Source organism: Hyla sarda, chromosome 3 (assembly GCF_029499605.1).
Source record: "Hyla sarda isolate aHylSar1 chromosome 3, aHylSar1.hap1, whole genome shotgun sequence".
NCBI classification, from domain to species: domain Eukaryota; kingdom Metazoa; phylum Chordata; class Amphibia; order Anura; family Hylidae; genus Hyla; species Hyla sarda.
In genome coordinates, this window is record NC_079191.1 from 436,216,884 (window position 1) to 436,238,530 (window position 21,647).

Below are 21,647 nucleotides of genomic sequence, written 5' to 3' on the forward strand. Positions count from 1 at the left end.
CTGGGAGGGGGAGCGAGGAGACTTTCTAGGTCTCCGCACTTCAGGGTCCTGGGAATGTCTCTTACACACTTCATCAGAGAACAATGGCATTTTTCTAAGTTATGGACGCACAGACATATGAAATGTACCATGTGTCTCCCTGTCTTAAAGGGGTACTCCGGTGGAAAACTTTATTTATTTTATTTTTTTAAATCAACTGGTGCCAGAAAGTTAAACAGATTTGTAAATAACTTCTATTAAAAAAAATCTTAATCCTTCCAGTACTTATTAGCTGCTGAATACTACAGAGGAAATTCCTTTTCTTTTTGGCACACAGAGCTCTCTGCTGACATCACGAGCACAGTGCTCTCTGCTGACATCTCTGTCCATTTTAGGAACAGTCCAGAGCAGCATATGTTTTCTATGGGGATTTTCTCCTACTCTGGACAGTTCTTAAAATGGACAGAGGTGTCAGCAGAGAGCACTGTGCTCGTGATGTCAGCAGAGAGCTCTGTGTTCCAAAAAGAAAATACATTTCCTCTGTAGTATTCAGTAGCTAATAAGTACTGGAAGGACTAAGATTTTTTAATAGAAGTAATTTACAAATCTGTTTAGTTTTTTTCCTTTTAATCAACTGGTGCCAGAAAGTTAGAGTTTTCCACCGGAGTACCCCTTTAACAGTATCAGCAGTTTCGTATGTAAATTGCAGCTGACATTCTCTTCAATAGTGTGTATGAAGCTAGACAATCTCTATAAGGGATTCCCCAATACATTCTAAACTGAGGTCAAGAGAGAACATCAATGGAGGTTGTGATAATACAACCCATAAGCAGTGATGAGTAATGTCTATACCAGTATTTCCGAACAAGGGAGCCTCCAGCTGTTGCAAAACGACAACTCTGGGCATGCCCGGACAGCCTTCGGCTGTCCGGGCATGCTGGGAGTTGTCGTTTTGCAACAGCTGGAGCATTGCTGTTAGTCTCCCATCCACTGCTCAGACTATGATACCTGCTGCTTAGCATGCTGGGAGTTGTAGTTCTGCAACAATTGGAGGCACCCTGGTTGGGAAACAATGGTCTATAACATAAAAACTCGCCAAGCTTTCTATTTCGCAGCCACTACCACGATAACCAATAGCGAAACCCATAGCCAATAAACAGTTCACTTTTTCCTATGACCTCACACCAAGTCTTCCTCTACAGAGAAAAATTTTTTTATATTTAATTTAATGCATTATTTATTTAATATTTAAAAATTAAATATATAATGCAGGATAACCCTAACACCCTTGAACCTTAGTAAACAAACCCCTGCATTGGGATGCCACACTTACAGCAGTAAGATAAGATGCAGCAAAATATGTCCTCGAACGATCATCATGTCATATCGGGGGAACGTTTGTCCAGCATTGGGCCTAGACAGGTGATGTTAGGCTGGATACCGGGACACCCCAATGTAAGTCATGTTACCTCAGACTTAAGTGGGAGATACATTCATGATTCCAGTTACATTCTTATAACAAATAAAAGCCAAAAAAAAAAATAAAACAGAAATCAGACAATAGTAACAGAACCTTAAATGACACGAAAAATAAAAGAATTTAACCCAAAACTCCAAGACCTCCAAAATAAAGTCCAGTCCTGTGAGAGAATTAGGGTCAGCAGATCTCATCCACCAGTTTTGATCCATTAATCCCCCTGTAGGTCACTCTGCCGGGTCTGACTAGGATGCCGTGGTTTGGCTTGCAGTGGAAATATCGCTTCTCACCGACAGATCCGTCATTCTTTCCCTTGGCAGAACGGAGCTCCAGTCCCAACCATACGCCGGGAGCAAAGTCTGTAGGACCAATGTACCGTATAATAGCAATTTCATTGGAGCTTGTCAGCAGGACCTGTGAACCCTTGTGCAGTTTCACTCCCCCATCACTGGTGCTGGTGGAACTGGTGCTGCTCCAGCTGCGTCTAAGAACTGGCTTTCTGGGCCTGTCCACAGGAGAGAAAAAATAAAATTATATATTTATATACACACACACACAGGTAACAATCAATACAACATAAGAGAAAATTTCTCTTGTGCCCAAAATCACCCTACCCCTAATGCACAACCCATTAAGAGTATGGAGGAGCCAGAGGTACTTCTATAGAAAAAAGAAGATACATAGGAACAGATAATACTGCTCCTATATACAAGAATATAACTACTATAATACTGCTCCTATATACAAGAATATAACTACTATAATACTGCTCCTATTTACAAGAATATAACTACTATATTATTTTATACAGGAGCAGTATTATAGTAGTTATATTCTTGTATATAACTACTTTAATACTGCTCGTATATACAAGAATATAACTACTATAATACTACTCCTATATACAGGAATATAACTACTATAATACTGCTCTTATATACAAGAATATAACTACTATAATACTGCTCCTATATACAAGAATATAACTACTATATTACTGCTCCTATATACAAGAATATACCTACTATAATACTGCTCCTATATACAAGAATATAACTACTATAATACTGCTCCTATATATACAATAATAGAACTACTATAATACTGCTCCTATATACAAGAATATAACTACTATAATACTGCTCCCTATATACAAGAATATAACTACTATAATACTGCTCCTATATACACAATAATAGAACTACTATAATACTGCTCCTATATACAAGAATATAACTACTATAATACTGCTCCCTATATACAAGAATATAACTACTATAATACTGCTCCCTATATACAAGAATATAACTACTATAATACTGCTCCTATATACAAGAATATAACTACTATAATACTGTCTCCTATATACAAGAATATAACTACTATAATACTGTCTCCTATATACAAGAATATAACTACGATAATACTGCCCCTATATACAAGAATGTAACTACTATAATACTGCTCCTATATACAAGAATATAACTACTATAATACTGCTCCTATATACACAATAATAGAACTACTATAATACTGCTCCTATATACACAATAATAGAACTACTATAATACTGCTCCTATATACAAGAATATAACTACTATAATACTGCTCCTATATACAAGAATATAACTACTATAATACTGCTCCTATATACAAGAATATAACTACTATAATACTGCTCCTATATACAAGAATATAACTACTATAATACTGCTCCTATATACAAGAATATAACTACTATAATACTGCTCCTATATACAAGAATATAACTACTATAATACTGCTCCTATATACAAGAATATAACTACTATATTACTGCTCCTATATACAAGAATATACCTACTATAATACTGCTCCTATATACAAGAATATAACTACTATAATACTGCTCCTATATATACAATAATAGAACTACTATAATACTGCTCCTATATACACAATAATAGAACTACTATAATACTGCTCCTATATACAAGAATATAACTACTATAATACTGCTCCTATATACAAGAATATAACTACTATAATGCTGCCTCCTATATACAAGAATATGACTACTATAATACTGCTCCTATATACAAGAATATATCTGCTATAATACTGCTCCTATATACAAGAATATAACTATTATATTATTTTATACAGGAGCAGTATTATAGTAGTTATATTCTTGTATATAGGGAGCAGTATTATAGTAGTTATATTATTTTATACAGGAGCAGTATTATAACTACTATAATACTGCTCCCTATATACACAAGAATATAACTACTATAATACTGCTCCCTATATACAAGAATATAACTACTATAATACTGTCTCCTATATACAAGAATATAACTACTATAATACTGTCTCCTATATACAAGAATATAACTACTATAATACTGTCTCCTATATACAAAAATATAACTACGATAATACTGCCCCTATATACAAGAATATAACTACTATAATACTGCTCCTATATACAAGAATATAACTACTATAATACTGCTCCTATATATACAATAATAGAACTACTATAATACTGCTCCTATATACACAATAATAGAACTACTATAATACTGCTCCTATATACAAGAATATAACTACTATAATACTGCTCCTATATACAAGAATATAACTACTATAATACTGCTCCTATATACAAGAATATAACTACTATAATACTGCTCCTATATATACAATAATATAACTACTATAATACTGCTCCTATATACAAGAATATAACTACTATAATACTGCTCCTATATACACAATAATAGAACTACTATAATACTGCTCCTATATACAAGAATATAACTACTATAATACTGCTCCTATATACAAGAATATAACTACTATAATACTGCTCCTATATACAAGAATATAACTACGATAATACTGCCCCTATATACAAGAATATAACTACTATAATACTGCTCCTATATACAAGAATATAACTACTATAATACTGCTCCTATATATACAATAATAGAACTACTATAATACTGCTCCTATATACACAATAATAGAACTACTATAATACTGCTCCTATATACAAGAATATAACTACTATAATACTGCTCCTATATACAAGAATATAACTACTATAATACTGCTCCTATATACAAGAATATAACTACTATAATACTGCTCCTATATATACAATAATATAACTACTATAATACTGCTCCTATATACAAGAATATAACTACTATAATACTGCTCCTATATACAAGAATATAACTACTATAATACTGCTCCTATATACAAGAATATAACTACTATAATACTGCTCCTATATACAAGAATATAACTACTATAATACTGCTCCTATATACAAGAATATATCTACTATAATACTGCTCCTATATACAAGAATATAACTACTATAATACTGCTCCTATATACAAGAATATAACTACTATAATACTGCTCCTATATACAAGAATATAACTTCTATAATACTGCCCTTATGTACATGAATATAACTATATACTGCCCCTATCAGTACCGATGTTATATCTGGTGCACCGCTGGGTGACTATGCTTTCTGGCAGAGCAGATACTTTATATAGAACACATCATTACAGAACAGCAGCCGACACCCCCCCCCCCCCCCCCCAACAGATTCTGGGTATCATGGTGACCTCATATTTTTACTTGTTTATTACTGAAAAATTCTGTACTAACTAAAGAAAAATAAATCCTTTTAGCGGCAGCGAAGACTTTTATAAAGTTGGAGTAAATTGAGAAGAATATTTTTCGGCTTCTATCTGGGATTCTTGCAGCTTTTGTTTTCGGGGAGCGGCACATTCTCTTATTCATTAATGTTCAGCTAAAAGCCCTGGAAGAGCGAAGCGGGGAATCATTAAATGTGGATCCTGCTGTGAGGGCTTATTGCTCTGCGCTGCTCCGGGACCGCAATGTAGAGGCAGAACTGCTTTTAAGTCACCGCTTGTGACACGCGCTGCTATTCATTTAACCAGGCAACCCTTTTACTGGGAAAGTACATGGGGCCACTATTTAGAATAAAAGATCGATGGGAAGCGGCTCCATTATTTATCCTGGGCTAAAAAGCCAAAAATTCGACAATTGGTTCAACTCCGGAAAAACCATCTGCTTGTTCTATATATCTATAGTCTTTAAAAAGGCTGGCGCCAATGTGGAGACCGACAGGGAGGCAAACATTGCAGCCATGTTAAAGGAGTACTCCAGTGCAGGGACACATTCCCTATCCAAGTGTCTGATGGTGAGGGGTGTGACTGGTGGGACACCCCGCGATCTCCTGCACTGTACCCCAGCAGGGAGTGTGTGTACACCTGCCCACCCCCCTCCATGTATCTCTATGGGAGAGCTGGAGATACCTGAACACTGTGTCTCTGGCTCTCCTATAGAGATACATGCCGTTTCACGCGGGGGTCAACGCGCCTCGTTCCTGCCAGGGTGCCTTCTAGGGAATAAGTGTTTCTGCACTAGAGTACTCCATTAAAGTCTGGATAGTCTACTAGCAATGGACAGCAAAACAGAACCAGCAGGGGATGTCAAGCATCTCTCTATAGCAGTGGTCTCCAACCTGCGAACCTCCAGATGTTGCAAAACTACAACTCCCAGCATGCCCGGACAGCCGTTGGCTGTCCGGGCATGCTGGGAGTTGTAGTTTTGCAACATCTGGTGGTCCGCAGGTTGGAGACCACTGCTCTATAGCCTTGATCTTCAACCTGTGCCTCTCCAGCTGTTGCAAGACTACAACTCCCAGCATGCAACAATGTGCAGTGCAGTGTTCCCCAACCCATGGCTCTCCAGCTGTTGCTAAACTACAACTACTGGAATTTCAATATGCGATTGCGATATAATAAATTGTGAAATTCCACACATTTCGTGCCCATCCTTAATTTCACAATCCCCCTCCCCCAAATCATTATTTCTATCACATTTCACGTTATCCAGGAAAAAAACTTTTTTTTTTTGTATATCAACTGGCTCCAGAAAGTTAAACAGATTTGTAAATGACTTCTATTAAAAAAATCTTAATCCTTTCAGTACTTATGAGCTGCTGAAGTTGAGTTGTTCTTTTCTGTCTAAGTGCTCTCTGATGACACCTGTCTCCGGAACCGCCCAGTTTAGAATAAAATCCCCGTAGCAAACCTCTTCTACTTTGTGCAGTTCCCGAGACAAGCAGAGATGTCAGCAGAGAGCACTGTTGACAGACAGAAAACAACAACTCAACTTCAGCAGCTGATAATTATTGAAAGGATTAAGATTTTTTAATAGAAATAATTTACAAATCTGTTTAACTATCTTGAGCCAGTTGATATATATAAAAAAATAAAATTTTTTTTTTCCTGGAATACCCCTTTAATGTTGTGCCAGGGCGCGGTGAAAACAAAACATAAGAAAATCCTGATGCTCACCTAGCCGTAGGTCTGCCGCAGGTCCCGTTCTCCTCCATGCAGTCCGGTGCCTTATGGGACTTACAGGACCTTTCTGCTCAGCCAATCACTGACCTGGTACATAACTCTGCGGCCACTGATTGGTTGAGCAGGAAAGGTCCTAAAGATGATTGTGGGAAGCAGAGAGAAGAAACAGGGACCGCATGGAGGAGAACGGGATCTGCAGCAGACCTACAGGGACCGAGGAAGAGGAGCATCAGCATTTTTATGTTTCCCCTGTGCATCTATTACTACTTAGGACAGAGTTTCCCAATCAGGGTGCCTCCAGCTGTTGCAAAACTACAACTCCCAGGATGCCCAGACAGCTTTTTCCCAGGGGGCCATATCAACATATCAGGATTCGCAAAAATTGTGATATATCGTGTCCTGCCAGCATGAAGTAAAGTGCAGTGTTCCCAGAACTGTGGCTCTCCAGCTGCTGCAAGATTACAACCTCCTACATACAGTGCATGCAAAAGTGTGCAGAGCTTGTTCTTCTATAGATCCAATGAAAAGTAGGTCAGAAATGCCTCAAATAATCATATAACACAGCTTCTATATTATATATGTTGCCAAAAATTATAAGCCACAACAATATCTGAAAGCAACAAATTTGTAAAGAATTAAATCAAATTTCATCAACCCCTTAAGGCCCAAGCGTTTTTCAGTTTTTGCACTTTCGTCTTTTCCTCCTTAAAAATCATAACCCTTTCAATTTTGCACCTAAAAATCCATATGATGGCTTATTTTTTGCACCACCAATTCTACTTTGTAATAACGTCAGTCATTTTACCCAAAAATCGACGACGAAATGGAAAGAAAAAAATCATTGTGCTACAAGATTTAAGAAAAAACGCCATTTTGTAACTTTTGGCGGCTTCTGTTTCTACACAGTACATTTTTCGGTAAAAATGACACCTTATCTTTATTCTGTAGGTCCATACAATTAAAATGATTCCCTACTTATATAGGTTTGATTTTGTCGTACTTCTGGAAAAAATCATAACTACATGCACGAAAATTTATAAGTTTAAAATGATCATCGTCTGACCCCTATAACTTTTTTATTTTTCCTCATACGGGGCGGTATGAGGGCTCATTTTTTGCATCATGATCTGAAGTTTTTATCGGTACCATTTTTGTTTTTATCAGACTATTTGATCGTTTTTTATAAATTTTTTTATGGTATAAAAAGTGACCAAAAATACGTTATTTTGGACTTTGGAATTTTTTTGCGCGTACGCCATTGACCATGCGGTTTAATTAACAATATATTATTATAGTTCGGATATTTATGCACGCGACGATACCACATATGTGTGTTTTTATCTTTATTTACACCCTTTTTTTTTAAATAGGAAAAGGGGGTCGATTCAGATTTTTATTAGGGAAGGGGTTAAATCACATTTATGAACCATTTTTTTTTTTATGCAGTATTATAGCCCCCTCTAGTGGCTATAAAACTGCATGCACTCATCTCTAACACTTTTCAATGCATTGCCATCAGTGTTTTCTGCGCTTGATTGCTCAAGCCTGGATTTCAGGCTTGGAGCAATCAAATGCCGATTGGACAGCCGGGAGCAAGGTAAGACACCTCCCGCTGTCCTGTCAGCTGTTCGGGATGCCGCAATTTCACAGCGGCGATCACGAACAGCTCCGCTGAGCTAACTGGCGGTGTATTCTGCCGTTTTAGACTCCACTTTCATTGCGGCGTCTAAAGGGTTAATGCCGGACATCAGCCCGAACGGCGATGTCCGGTATTAGCCGCGGGTCCTGGTTGCTGATAGCAACCGGGACCTCGCAGATACAAAGTGCGCTCAGCTTCTGAGCCTGCTTCACAGATCGGGAGCGGCCACAGGACGTAAATATACCCAATAAAAACATATACACACAAGACCTGATAAAAGAGCGATGGGGGGGGACCAGAAATTCATATGAATTACAATCTAATTAGATATTATAAACAAAAGCGCAAAATAGAATATTAATGGCAAATGCCTAATAAATACTGAATAAATTGCTCTGTTATCCCACTCTAGGGGTAAGGCACATGTCAATACAAATAAATATGATAATCATATATAGGGCCAAGAATAGTGAATTTATATAAAATATATACAGTTAGAGATGTGCAAATAGCATAACAATAGCAGCTTAGTATTAGCAATAAAGTCTCACAGTGGCATTTATCATAATAAGGGCAAAGTATATGTAAAGTGCAATAATAAATGAAACAAATAATGGGGCAGTAATATACCCAATGGCGCTGATGTCCACAAAATAGTAGGTCCCTGAAGGGTGAGGTGGGGGAGCCAGGACCTACTATTTTGTGGACATCAGCGCCATTGGGTATATTACTGCCCCATTATTTGTTTCATTTATTATTGCACTTTACATATACTTTGCCCTTATTATGATAAATGCCACTGTGAGACTTTATTGCTAATACTAAGCTGCTATTGTTATGCTATTTGCACATCTCTAACTGTATATATTTTATATAAATTCACTATTCTTGGCCCTATATATGATTATCATATTTATTTGTATTGACATGTGCCTTACCCCTAGAGTGGGATAACAGAGCAATTTATTCAGTATTTATTAGGTATTTGCCATTAATATTCTATTTTGCGCTTTTGTTTATAATATCTAATTAGATTGTAATTCATATGAATTTCTGGTCCCCCCATCGCTCTTTTATCATATCTTGTGTGTATATGTTTTTATTGGGTGACTTGTTGGGAATATTTTATTCATGTTCAATAAACTTTGATTTAATTCTTTACAAATTTGTTGGTTTCAGATATTGTTGTGGCTTATAATTTTTGCCAACATATATAATATATAAGCTGTGTTTATATGATTATTTGAGGCATTTCTGACCTACTTTTCATTGGATCTATAGAAGAAGAAGCTCTGCACATTTTTGCATGCACTGTATGTTGGGGGTTGTAATCTTGCAGCAGCTGGAGAGCCACAGTTCTGGGAACACTGCACTTTACTTCATGGTGGCAGGGCACGATATATAAAATTTTTTGCGAATTGTGATATGTTTATATGGCCCCATGGGAAAAAGCTGTCTGGGCATGCTGGGAGTTGTATATTCGCAACAGCTGGAGGCACCCCGATTGGGAAACTCTGTCCTAAGTAATAATAGGTTCACAGGGGAAACAAAAATGTTGACGCTCACCTACCTCGATCCCTGTAGGTCTGATGCAGATCCCGTTCTCCTCCATGCGGTCCCTTGTTTCTCTATAGCTGCAAAACTACAACTCTTATAATGTTATGCATTACAGTTTTGAAACAGCTGGAGACCCACAGATTGGAGACTGCTGCATTACAGGACCTGACTAACAGAGAAATGTGTGTTATGCAGTTATTTCTCTTTTGGTGTCGGTCATCACTGCAATTCCACTGGTTCTATTCATGAAGAAGGGAGCTCAGGATGAACAGTGCAGCAGAATAGTGTTTAGACACAGTTGCAGCACATGGCGCTCTGGAGGGGTCACATGAAAGGCAGATTCTATATAATAAAGGTTCTGAATATCCTCACTAAGCAATGCTGCATCTGTGGCTGCGATATACGAGGCCTCATGGAATACGCACTTAAAGAATACGTTCACCTTTGAAACAAAGAAGGAAGCCTTGAAAATATCTGTGCACTTGTGATCCCCAGACAACCTGACAGAGGCTGAAGAATGGGGGAAAAATGCAGCGTCCACATGTGCCGAACAGAGAGAGACCCATAAACAGACTGGAGGCTGACACTGCTGCCAAAATACACCTTCACTAAACACCCAGGCGAAGGAGGCGAATACTTATACATTCACTTATTGTGTATAGAATGCGGATAACTTATTCACATTCATATCAGTGTATAGGTCACCTCTGATCAACACTATACAGTCTACATACAAATAAGACAAGTCAGCTTGTGACTACAATACATGACTTATCCTGTACTGATCCTGAGTTATATATATCAGACAGGAGGCTCATATCTTGCATTAATCTTTCTTTTATTAATGCTCATAGCAGAATTTTATTAAAATAATGTATTTAATATAACTTTTTGAAAAAACTACAACTCCCAGCAGCCCTTGCGCCTTCCTCCTCCCATTTCCTGTTGACTGGTGCTATAAATGAGGCTGCTGGACGATCCACCTCCTCTTTCTTTCTGCTCATGGCAGACAGATAAGTACACTGAATGTATATGTTTTCTATAAGTTTCTGACTATTCAAATTCATCTCTTTTTCTCATATATTCTTCCTATCTATCATTATATTCTCAATTATTTCCCTTTTATATATTTTCCTTTTATATATATCTGTCATATTCTAACCGTTTGTCCCTTAGGGATTTTGCCGGTGGCCGGTGAGTTCCGGCTTACCTCTGTGAGGGCGAGACACGGAATTCTTTTCCGTCTATCTCCCCCTTCCTCCCACCCTCTCTTTTGGCTTACCGGCGCCATTTTGAGCTTCTTCGCGCGCTTCTCCTCCCTCCTTCCCGCCACTGAGCTTCTTGTTCGCCGGAAAGGAGGGGAGGAGGGCGTTTCCTCTTCTAACGCGCATCTTCTGACGCGCTTTGCTAACACCACTCCACCAATCACAGCGCTCCCTGCAGAGTTCTCGTGAGATTTCGCCTGGGACCGCTGTGACTAGTTGCCGCCTCCTCTCCCCGTCGCCAGTGTGGTGCGAGCGGCGAGAGGAACGGCAGCAATTTTGTGGTGGTCAGCGTTTCGGTCAATTACCATCTCCCCAGGTAGTTTCACAGTCCGGTCACAGAATACTGACAGGATCCTGTTAGGTGCTAACCTTTAGCCTGCAATTAATTATACTATTGACAACTAGGCTGTTTCCAAGCATAACCAGCTTATAATAGAAACCTATTCAATAGCTTGTGGAGCTCATAGTGAGGTCCACTACAGATTCACTTTGAATATCTTAGTGCTACTTGATAGCCTACACTAGATATGGCTGGTGATAACAACAAACATACTCCTATCATGGCTGGTACTGAGGAGCATATTGAGTTAGAAGCCTCCCAGTTAATGACGGCTACTCAGATACAAGACCTCATAAATAGGTCTGTCCAAGCTGCACTAGCCTCAACTATACATCCCTCTATTAAACCCTCAGTCTCTGGAGAGAAACCTAATAGGGGCAAAGCGCTTTCCAAGCGCAAACATATTAATGAACAACTCGACTCCCCGGCAGGGGAAGAAAATAATATGTCCAGGACAGGACCCACTCCGGCCTGTCAAACCCCACATCCTGAATACGACCGACCCTTGGGCCTCAAGGAGACCATTACAAAGAGGCATAAGTCCAATAAAAGGACAAAACCAGACTCGTACGACACATCAGAGGATGAGTCGTCAGAAGTCTCTGAGGTGGCCGAGGCCACGGACTCCGACTCTGACAAAGAGGATGCGGGGTTCTTAGCAGAAAATTCTAACGCCAATCTCGACATACCTTCCGAGACGGTATTAGATACACTCGGACAACCGTTCTTTAGTCCGGAGGCTATCACTCATCCCCGGTCAGGGGATTGGGCCCCATTACCGCAAGTTGCGGACTATATAGAGTTTTGGACCAGAAAAGCACTGGATCGGTCCAATCGCAACAAATTGCGATCAGAGTGCCCCAGACCATATGTGGCCAAGAAAGTGGCACAAACACCGGAAATAGATCCGGTCCTGATGAAATATTTAACCCGCTCCGGCAAATACTCCAAAAAAGGAATTGAACGTTCGTTCAAGGTAATACAGGATCGGATCTTAGACCTCCTGGGCCCGCTTACTAAAATTTTAAACCTGTCGGAACAGGCAGCCTCTACCTCCCAGCCGGTGGATTTAGGGCAGCTAAGAGGGTGGGCCCAGCATGCTATATGCATGCTCGGCAGCGCCAACACAACTTGTTCTATTGAACGCAGAAGGTCCATATTAATGAAATTGGAACCTCAATTGTCGCACCTTGCTGAGAATGAGCCGGGCCCTTCTGCTGAAGGCCTTCTCTTCGGCGAGGATTTGATCAAGAATATAAATAAATTTGTGTCCTTATTTACTAGCCTTGATAAGGCTCAGAATTCACTGAAAAAATCGGGTTCTAACCCTAAGGTTTTTGGCAAGGCCGGCAGAGGGAGAGGGCGCTCTGCCGGCCGCACTGCCTACTTCAGGCCCTACGCTAGACCAAATCCACAGCCGTACGCTCCTGCTCAGCAGTCATACACCTTGCCGGTGGCACAACCTACCCCCTTCTTTCCACCACGTGGACGCCCCTGGAGGGGACGTGGAGGCCGAGGTTTCCCCAGATCCCGTCCGTCAGCCGGTGAGTATACATCCCCTTACACTATCACAAACACTTGTGGGGGGCAGACTGAAGTATTTTATCCACGTCTGGTCCATGATTACGGCAGACGCTTGGATCATCAATACGGTAAAGGGTTACCAGATAGATTTTCAGTCCCTTCCAGTACTGAACGTCAGGCCACATCCCATTCATTTTTCGTCCCAAAACATGACACTCATAGACACCGAGCTCAGGAGCTTGTAACAAAAAATGCAGTACAGGAGGTGGACTCCCCAGGGTTTATCAGCAATTTATTCCTTGTCAAGAAAAAGGATGGCGGCTATCGCCCTGTGATCAACCTAAGAGACCTGAATCAACACGTGACTTACCGTCACTTCAAGATGGAGGGTATCCACCTGTTACGCGACCTCTTATGGCCGGGCGACTGGTTAGTGAAGGTCGACTTGAAGGACGCGTATCTCACCGTCCCCATGCACCCATCCTCCCAACCTTTCCTAAGGTTTCTGTGGAGAGACCGAATGTGGCAGTTCACCTGCCTGCCATTCGGATTATCATCGGCCCCTTGGTGCTTCACAAAGTTACCCAAGCCGGTAGTAGCGACTCTCAGGAGCAGAGGGGTGCGACTAATTATTTATCTGGACGACTTACTGATCATGGCAAGTTCCAGAGCACAAGTCTTGTTGCACAGTCAGTGGACTGTGGGGTTGTTGAAGGAACTAGGGTTCCTGATCAACGACAAAAAGTCCATTCTGATTCCTTCAAGATCGATGGAATTTCTAGGTTTCCTGGTGGATACCGAACAAGCAGTACTACGTCTACCCAATGCCAAACTAGCCCTGATTCGCAAATAAATCAGGGCTGTGTTGCGCAAAGGTCAGGTGTCGTTACGGATGATTGCTCGAATAGTCGGCCTGTTGGCGGCTTCCATTCAAGCAATCTTTCCGGCCCCGCTCCATTATCGGGCACTTCAGAGGCTCAAGATCCTCCATCTTCGCCAGGGTTTACGCTACGCAGACGAGATTGCTCTCTGCCCGGAGGCGGTGACGGAGTTACACTGGTGGCTACGCCATGCCGTCGAATGGAACGGCAAAACTATATTCAACTCCTGCCCAGACATCATCATAGAGTCCGATGCGAGTCGACATGGTTGGGGGGCACGCTGTGGTCGAGCCACAACAGGAGGGAGTTGGTCAGAAGACGAATCTCTTCTCCACATCAACGCACTGGAATTACTGGCGGCATTCTTTGCAATCAGGAGTTTTCTTCCACACAGATCCAATTGCTGCGTGTTATTACGCATGGACAATGTGGCGGCAGTGCAATATCTCAATCGCCTTGGAGGCACGAGATCCAGGATTCTGGCGAACATTGCGTCAGACTTCTGGCATTTTTGCCTATCCAGGGACATCATCCCAGTGGCGGAATACCTACCAGGTATATCCAACTCGGTGGCGGATTGGAATTCCCGTTACCTAGTCGATTGCAGCGATTGGACGCTCGATCGATCTGTGTTTCTCATGATTCGAGAACTTTGGGGTCCCTTACATATGGATCTTTTTGCCTCTCGTCTCAACCGGCAATTACCCCGCTTTTACAGCTGGAGGCCGGACCCGGAAGCGTCAGCAGTGGACGCTTTTCGTCAAGTGTGGCCGCAGGGGATTCACTATGCGTTTCCCCCATTCCAGATGATTACCAGAGTTCTGCTACAAGTAACAACTCAGAGAGCGACAGTGGTTCTGATCACTCCTTGGTGGCCCACGCAACCGTGGTTTCCCCTTCTCCTGGGGATGTCCATCGACTATCCCCGATTGATTCCCTGCGCACCTCTACTTCTCACGAATCCGATCGGGGAACCCCATCCGTTGATCCAGGAAGGCAAGCTTCCACTCCTCGTGTGGTTGGTTTCGAGGTCCCAGACGCTGGTAGCGACCTTTCACAATCAGCTAGAGACCTCCTCGCCCTGGCCTGGGCCCCAGGGACTAGGTCGGCGTATCGATCAGCCTGGTACTTATGGGTTCGTTGGTGTGATCAACGACAGGTTGATCCCATTCAAGCACCTGTTCCCATCATAGTCAACTATATGGCAGATGCCTTTGAGGCCGGAAAATCTTACAGTTCCTTGAATGTTTACAGATCTGCCATATCGGCATATCACTGTCCGGTGGATTCTCTACCGGTTGGCAAACATCCGTTAGTGTGCAGATTATTGCGGGGAGTGAAATTTAAACGTCCTCCCCGTCCTCGATATCAATCGACTTGGGATGTCTCCCGAGTATTAGACTTCTTTACCTCCTGGGATGCCAATGAAGCGCTATCCTTAAAATTTTTGTCGTTCAAATTGACTACACTACTTTGTCTGGTTTCCATTAAACGGGTGTCGGATGTTAGAGCATTGGACATCTCTAGGCGACAATTTTCGCCTGAAGGTGTCCGGTTCTCGGTTGTTCGGAGGACCAAGACGGGACTTCAATCAGTCTTTTACCCTTCTTTTCCGACTCATCCTCAACTTTGTGTAGTACGTTGTCTCCAAGCGTACGAGGCGCGGACAGCGACCTTACGTTCACTATCTCATACTCAACTTTTATTATCCTATGTGAAGCCCCATCTTCCAGTCAGTTCGGCCACTCTGGCCAGGTGGGTGCGGTCGGCCATGTCTATGGCGGGCATCGACGTTTCCTTGTTCGGGGCCCACTCTTCTAGAGGGGCTATGGCCACTAAAGTGGTTACCTCAGGAGGTTCACTCGCGGACCTCTTATTGGCCGCCGATTGGTCGTCAGAGACGACTTTTCGTCAATTTTATTTTAGACCGGAGGAACACGTATCCGTGGCGGTACTCTGATTTGTCTTGCATTACTATTTTCTGTTGTCTGTATTTGTTAAGCTTTAAACTTGCAAGATATGAGCCTCCTGTCTGATATATAAATCGAGATTTTCCTAGCTAATGTGACGGAAAATATAAGTTATATGAAGACAGGAGGCGAGTATCTTCCCTCCCGACCCACCCTATGATGATGTTTGTGTTTCTTTTTAGGATACTGAACAGAATGGTCGACGACGTCTTCGTGGCAGTGGAAGCTGAAATGTTCGGTTCCTGTTGTTCTTACAGAGTTCCTGATCCAGATGGTCAGAAGGTTCACGGCCCGGTTGGCCGTTTGTTCAAGGGTTCCTGAGTCGGAGCTATGCTACATGGCGGTGTTCCAGGACTAAGTTGTCAGTCTAGACATCGCAGCAAGAAAGTGGAGGTGGATCGTCCAGCAGCCTCATTTATAGCACCAGTCAACAGGAAATGGGAGGAGGAAGGCGCAAGGGCTGCTGGGAGTTGTAGTTTTTTCAAAAAGTTATATTAAATACATTATTTTAATAAAATTCTGCTATGAGCATTAATAAAAGAAAGATTAATGCAAGATACTCGCCTCCTGTCTTCATATAACTTATATTTTCCGTCACATTAGCTAGGAAAATCTCGATTTATATCCTGTATTATACTCCAGAGCTGTACTCACTATTCTGCTGGTGAGGTCACTGTGTACATACATTACATTACTTATCCTGTACTGATCCTGAGTTATATCCTGTATTATACCCCAGAGCTGTACTCACTATTCTGCTGGTGAGGTCACTGTGTACATACATTACATTACTTATCCTGTACTGATCCTGAGTTATATCCTGTATTATACTCCAGAGCTGTACTCACTATTCTGCTGGTGAGGTCACTGTGTACATACATTACATTACTTATCCTGTACTGATCCTCAGTTATATCCTGTATTATACTCCAGAGCTGTACTCACTATTCTGCTGGTGAGGTCACTGTGTACATACATTACATTACTTATCCTGTACTGATCCTGAGTTATATCCTGTATTATACCCCAGAGCTGTACTCACTATTCTGCTGGTGAGGTCACTGTGTACATACATTACATTACTTATCCTGTACTGATCCTGAGTTATATCCTGTATTATACTCCAGAGCTGTACTCACTATTCTGCTGGTGAGATCACTGTGTACATACATTACATTACTTATCCTGTACTGATCCTGAGTTATATCCTGTATTATACTCCAGAGCTGCACTCACTATTCTGCTGGTGAGATCACTGTGTACATACATTACATTACTTATCCTGTACTGATCCTGAGTTATATCCTGTATTATACTCCAGAGCTGTACTCACTATTCGGCTGGTGGGGTCACTGTGTACATATATTACATTACTTATCATGTACTGATCCTGAGTTATATCCTGTATTATACTCCAGAGCTGTACTTACTATTCTGCTGGTGAGGTCATTGTGTACATACATTACATTACTTATCCTGTACTGATCCTGAGTTATATCCTGTATTATACCCCAGAGCTGTACTCACTATTCTGCTGATGAAATCACTGTGTACATACATTACATTACTTATCCTGTACTGATCCTGAGTTATATCCAGTATTATACTCCAGAGCTGTACTCACTATTCTGCTGGTGAGGTCACTGTGTACATACATTACTTATCCTGTACTGATCCTGAGTTATATCCTGTATTATACTCCAGAGCTGTACTCACTATTCTGCTGGTGAGGTCACTGTGTACATACATTACTTATTGTGTACATACATTACTGTTTCCAAAACTAAAATATTTAGTAAATTTGTCTCGAAGCTGAAGTTTTGCTTTACCAGGAGGAAAGCGGATGGGGAGCCATCACAGCTGGATAATTATCAGCTTCAGTAGTGAGCCGGGGCCCCACGAGGCTTCATCAGACTCATCCTTCATACAGAATGATAAGGTTTCCAAATTTCCGAAAACACTTTGTAACTAACAGGTCTCAGGGTAACCCAGTGAAAAAGTGCAAGATCAGCAAAGGCAAAATAAAAAAATAAGGCCTCTCTCTGCATGACCTACTATAGAGGGAGGAATGGCCAATGTATAGCTACACTATTTACAATATATAAAATATATATACAGTGGGGCAAAAAAGTATTTAGTCAGCCACCAATTGTGTAAGTTCTCCCCCTTATAAAGATGAGAGGCTGTAATTATCATCATAGGTTATAACCTCAACTATGAGACAGAATGAGAAAAATAATCCATAAAATCACATTGTCTGATTATTAAAGAATTTATTTGCAAATTATGGTGTAAAGTAAGTATTTGGTCACCTACAAACAAGTAAGATTTCTGGCTCTCACAGACCTGTAACAACTTTTTTATTTTTATTTTTTTAAATCAACTGATGCCAGAAAGTTAAACAGATTTATAAATTACTTCTTAAAAAAAATCTTAATCCTTTCAGTACTTATTAGCGGCTGTATACTACAGAGGAAATTATTTTCTTTTTGGATTTCTTTTCTGTCACGATCACAGTGCTCTCTGCCGACACCTCTGTCCACGTCAGCAAGTTTTCCACCAGAGTACCCCTTTAAAAGTCTCCTCTGTCCTCCACTCATTTCCTGTATTAATGACACCTGTTTGAACTTGTTATCAGTATAAAAGACACCTGTCCACAACCTCAAACAGTCACACTCAAAACTCCACTATGGCCAAGACCAAAGAGCTGTCGAAGGACACCAGAAACAAAATTGTAGACCTGCACCAGGCTGAGAAGACTGAATCTGCAATAGGCAAGCAGCTTGGTGTGAAGAAATCAACTGTGGGAGCAATTATTAGAAAATGGAAGACATACAAGACCACTGATAATCTCCCTCGATCTGGGGCTCCACGCAAGATCCCACTCCGTGGTGTCAAAATGATCACAAGAACGGTGAGGAAAAATTCCAGAACCACACGGGGTGACCTAGTGAATGACCTGCAGAGAGCTGGGACCATAATAACAAAGGCTACCATCAGTAACACACTACGCCGCCAGAGACTCAAATTATGCAGTGCCAGACGTGTCCCCCTGCTTAAGACAGTACATGTCCGGGCCCGTCTGAAGTTTGCTAGAGAGCATTTGGATGATCCAGAAGAGGATTGGGAGAAATTAAACCAATGTAGAACTTTTTGATAAAAACTCAACTTGTCGTGTTTGGAAGAGAAAGAATGCTGAGTTGCATCAAAAGAACACCATACCTACTGTGAAGCATGGGCGTGGAAACATCATGGTTTGGGGCTGTTTTTCTGCAATGGGACCAGGACGACTGATCTTTGTAAAGGAAAGAATGAATGGGGCCATGTATCGTGAGATTTTGAGTGAAAACCTCCTTCCATCAGCAAGGAAATTGAATATGAAACATGGCTGGGTCTTTCACCATGACAATGATCCCAAACACACCGCCCGGGCAACGAAGGAGTGGCTTCGTAAGAAGCATTTCAAGGTCCTGGAGTGGCCTAGCCAGTCTCCAGATCTCAACCCCATAGAAAACCTTTGGAGGGAGTTGAAAGTCCATGTTGCCCAGCGACAGCCCCAAAACATCACTGCTCTAGAGGAGATCTGCATGGAGGAATGGGCCAAAATACCAGCAACAGTGTGTGAAAACCTTGTGAAGACAGAAAACGTTTGACCTCTGTCATTGCCAACAAAGGGGATATAACAAAGTATTGAGATTAACTTTTGTTATTGACCAAATACTTATTTTCCACCATAATGTGCAAATAAATTCTTTAAAAATCAGACAATGTGATTTTATGGATTTTTTTTTCTCATTATGTCTCTCATAGTTGAGGTTATAACCTATGATGAGAATTACAGCCTCATCTTTATAAGGGAGAACTTGCACAATTGGTGGCTGACTAAATACTTTTTTGCCCCACTGTGTGTGTGTATGTATATATATCTATATATCTGTCTATGAAGCTCTCTATATATTTATATTAGAATTTTTTATATATATATATATATATATATATATATATATATATAATAAAATTAGACATATTCTTCATATTAATAGCTTGATGTAGTATAGCAATACACATGTAGTGCACAGTCCATCCATTAGGAGCTCAGATGCGCTGCAGCCGCTGCGTTCGCTGGCTGATTTATGGAGGTTTCCACTGAAGACAACATCACAATCCACAGGTTATACATGCTCCGTCTACCGCTCTCTCAGAATCGCCCATATGCTCTGGGCTACTGAAGTGTCACGAGGGCCGAATGTGAGCTCCAAGCACTGTAATAAATTGTGACTGGTGCAGACAGCGGGATTATGGGAGCGCTAGAATTCAGGGTAAGATGAAGTATTTACGGAGAGCGGGGAGAAGGTGATTTTTCCCATTCATCAATGGGAAAAAAAATACTGCCATATGGAGGACTGAGCAAAGGGGTAAAGCAGCAGAAGTTTCGGCCCAGTCTAGCGAGTTCATCCAAGAGACTGGCTAGGCACATATGTAATGTATATTGCAGCCTCCTGACTCTCCACCAATGGCATTTGGCAGATATGCCCCCATTAGGTGCACAGCAGCAGCATTATCTCTTTTTCCGCATTCAGAATATATGCATGCTTGGCCAAACCATGCATGCATGAGAATGTGGGCATCAGGAGCGATAGAACACGGCCAAAAAAGCATTTGCCTGACAGCTATCTGAAATGTATGGCCAGCTCAAAGGAGCTCTGCAGCACATTATTCTTTTCGGGGGCCTATCCTTAGATAACCTCCAACAAGCTGTTTAGTGGCTGTACCTGGTACTGCAGCTTGTTTCATGCTTCTATACCAGGTACAATTACCACCCAATGTAAAAAGCTGTGCCTAGAAATAGCAAAGAAACTGCAGTGTGTGCACTCCTTCAATCCGCGGAAGTGCCTGGCGTTGGCACCCTATTTATCGCATTTGGATCGCCTATCCTAAGGGCTGATTATCCGGAACGCTCATTTCTGTGTAAGGTTATGTTCAGACAGAGGAACATCCACAATTCCGCATAAGTTCCAATGAGCAAAGCTTGCTGAACAGAATCGCAGAATTCCGGCAGATTTGCAGCGGAATTCTGTGTTCTCTCTTCATTGGAATTCTGCAACATTAAAGGGGTACTTATTTATTTATTTATTTATTTTATCAACTGGTGCCAGAAAGTTAAGCAGATTTCTAAATTACTTCTATTAAAAAATCTTAATCATTTCAGTACTTATTAGCTGCAGAATACTACAGAGGAAATTATTTTCTTTTTGGAACACAGAGCTCTCTGCTGACATCTTGACCACAGTGCTCTCTGCTGACACCTCTGTCCATTTTAAGAACTGTCCAGAGTAGGAGAAAATCCCCATAGAAAACATATGCTGCTCTGGACAGTTCCTAAAATGGACAGAGATGTCAGCACAGAGCACTGTGTTCCAAAAAGAAAAGAATATCCTCAGTAGTATTCAGCAGCTCATAAGTACTGGATGGATTATGATTTTTAAATAGAAGTAATTTACAAATCTGTTTAACTTTCTGGCACCAGTTGATTTAAAAAAAAAAGGTTTTCCAGGAGTAACCCTTTAAAGACAGGTCATTACATTTTGCAGAATTTTCCTGGCGTATGCG

At 41.1% G+C, this 21,647-nt stretch overlaps 1 protein-coding gene across 3 annotated transcripts in view; it reads right to left on the minus strand.

The window, feature by feature from the left end:
• Positions 1-532: 532 nt before the first annotated feature.
• CLIP4 (CAP-Gly domain containing linker protein family member 4) overlaps positions 533-21,647 on the minus strand; it is a 138,961-nt gene continuing 117,846 nt past the window's right edge. For all 3 annotated transcript variants that reach the window (XM_056568559.1, XM_056568558.1, XM_056568561.1), the window contains exon 15: positions 533-1,961. In XM_056568559.1, coding sequence (XP_056424534.1) covers positions 1,637-1,961 — 325 coding nt within the window. In that variant the 3' untranslated portion in view covers positions 533-1,636. The remainder of the gene's footprint in view (positions 1,962-21,647) is intronic.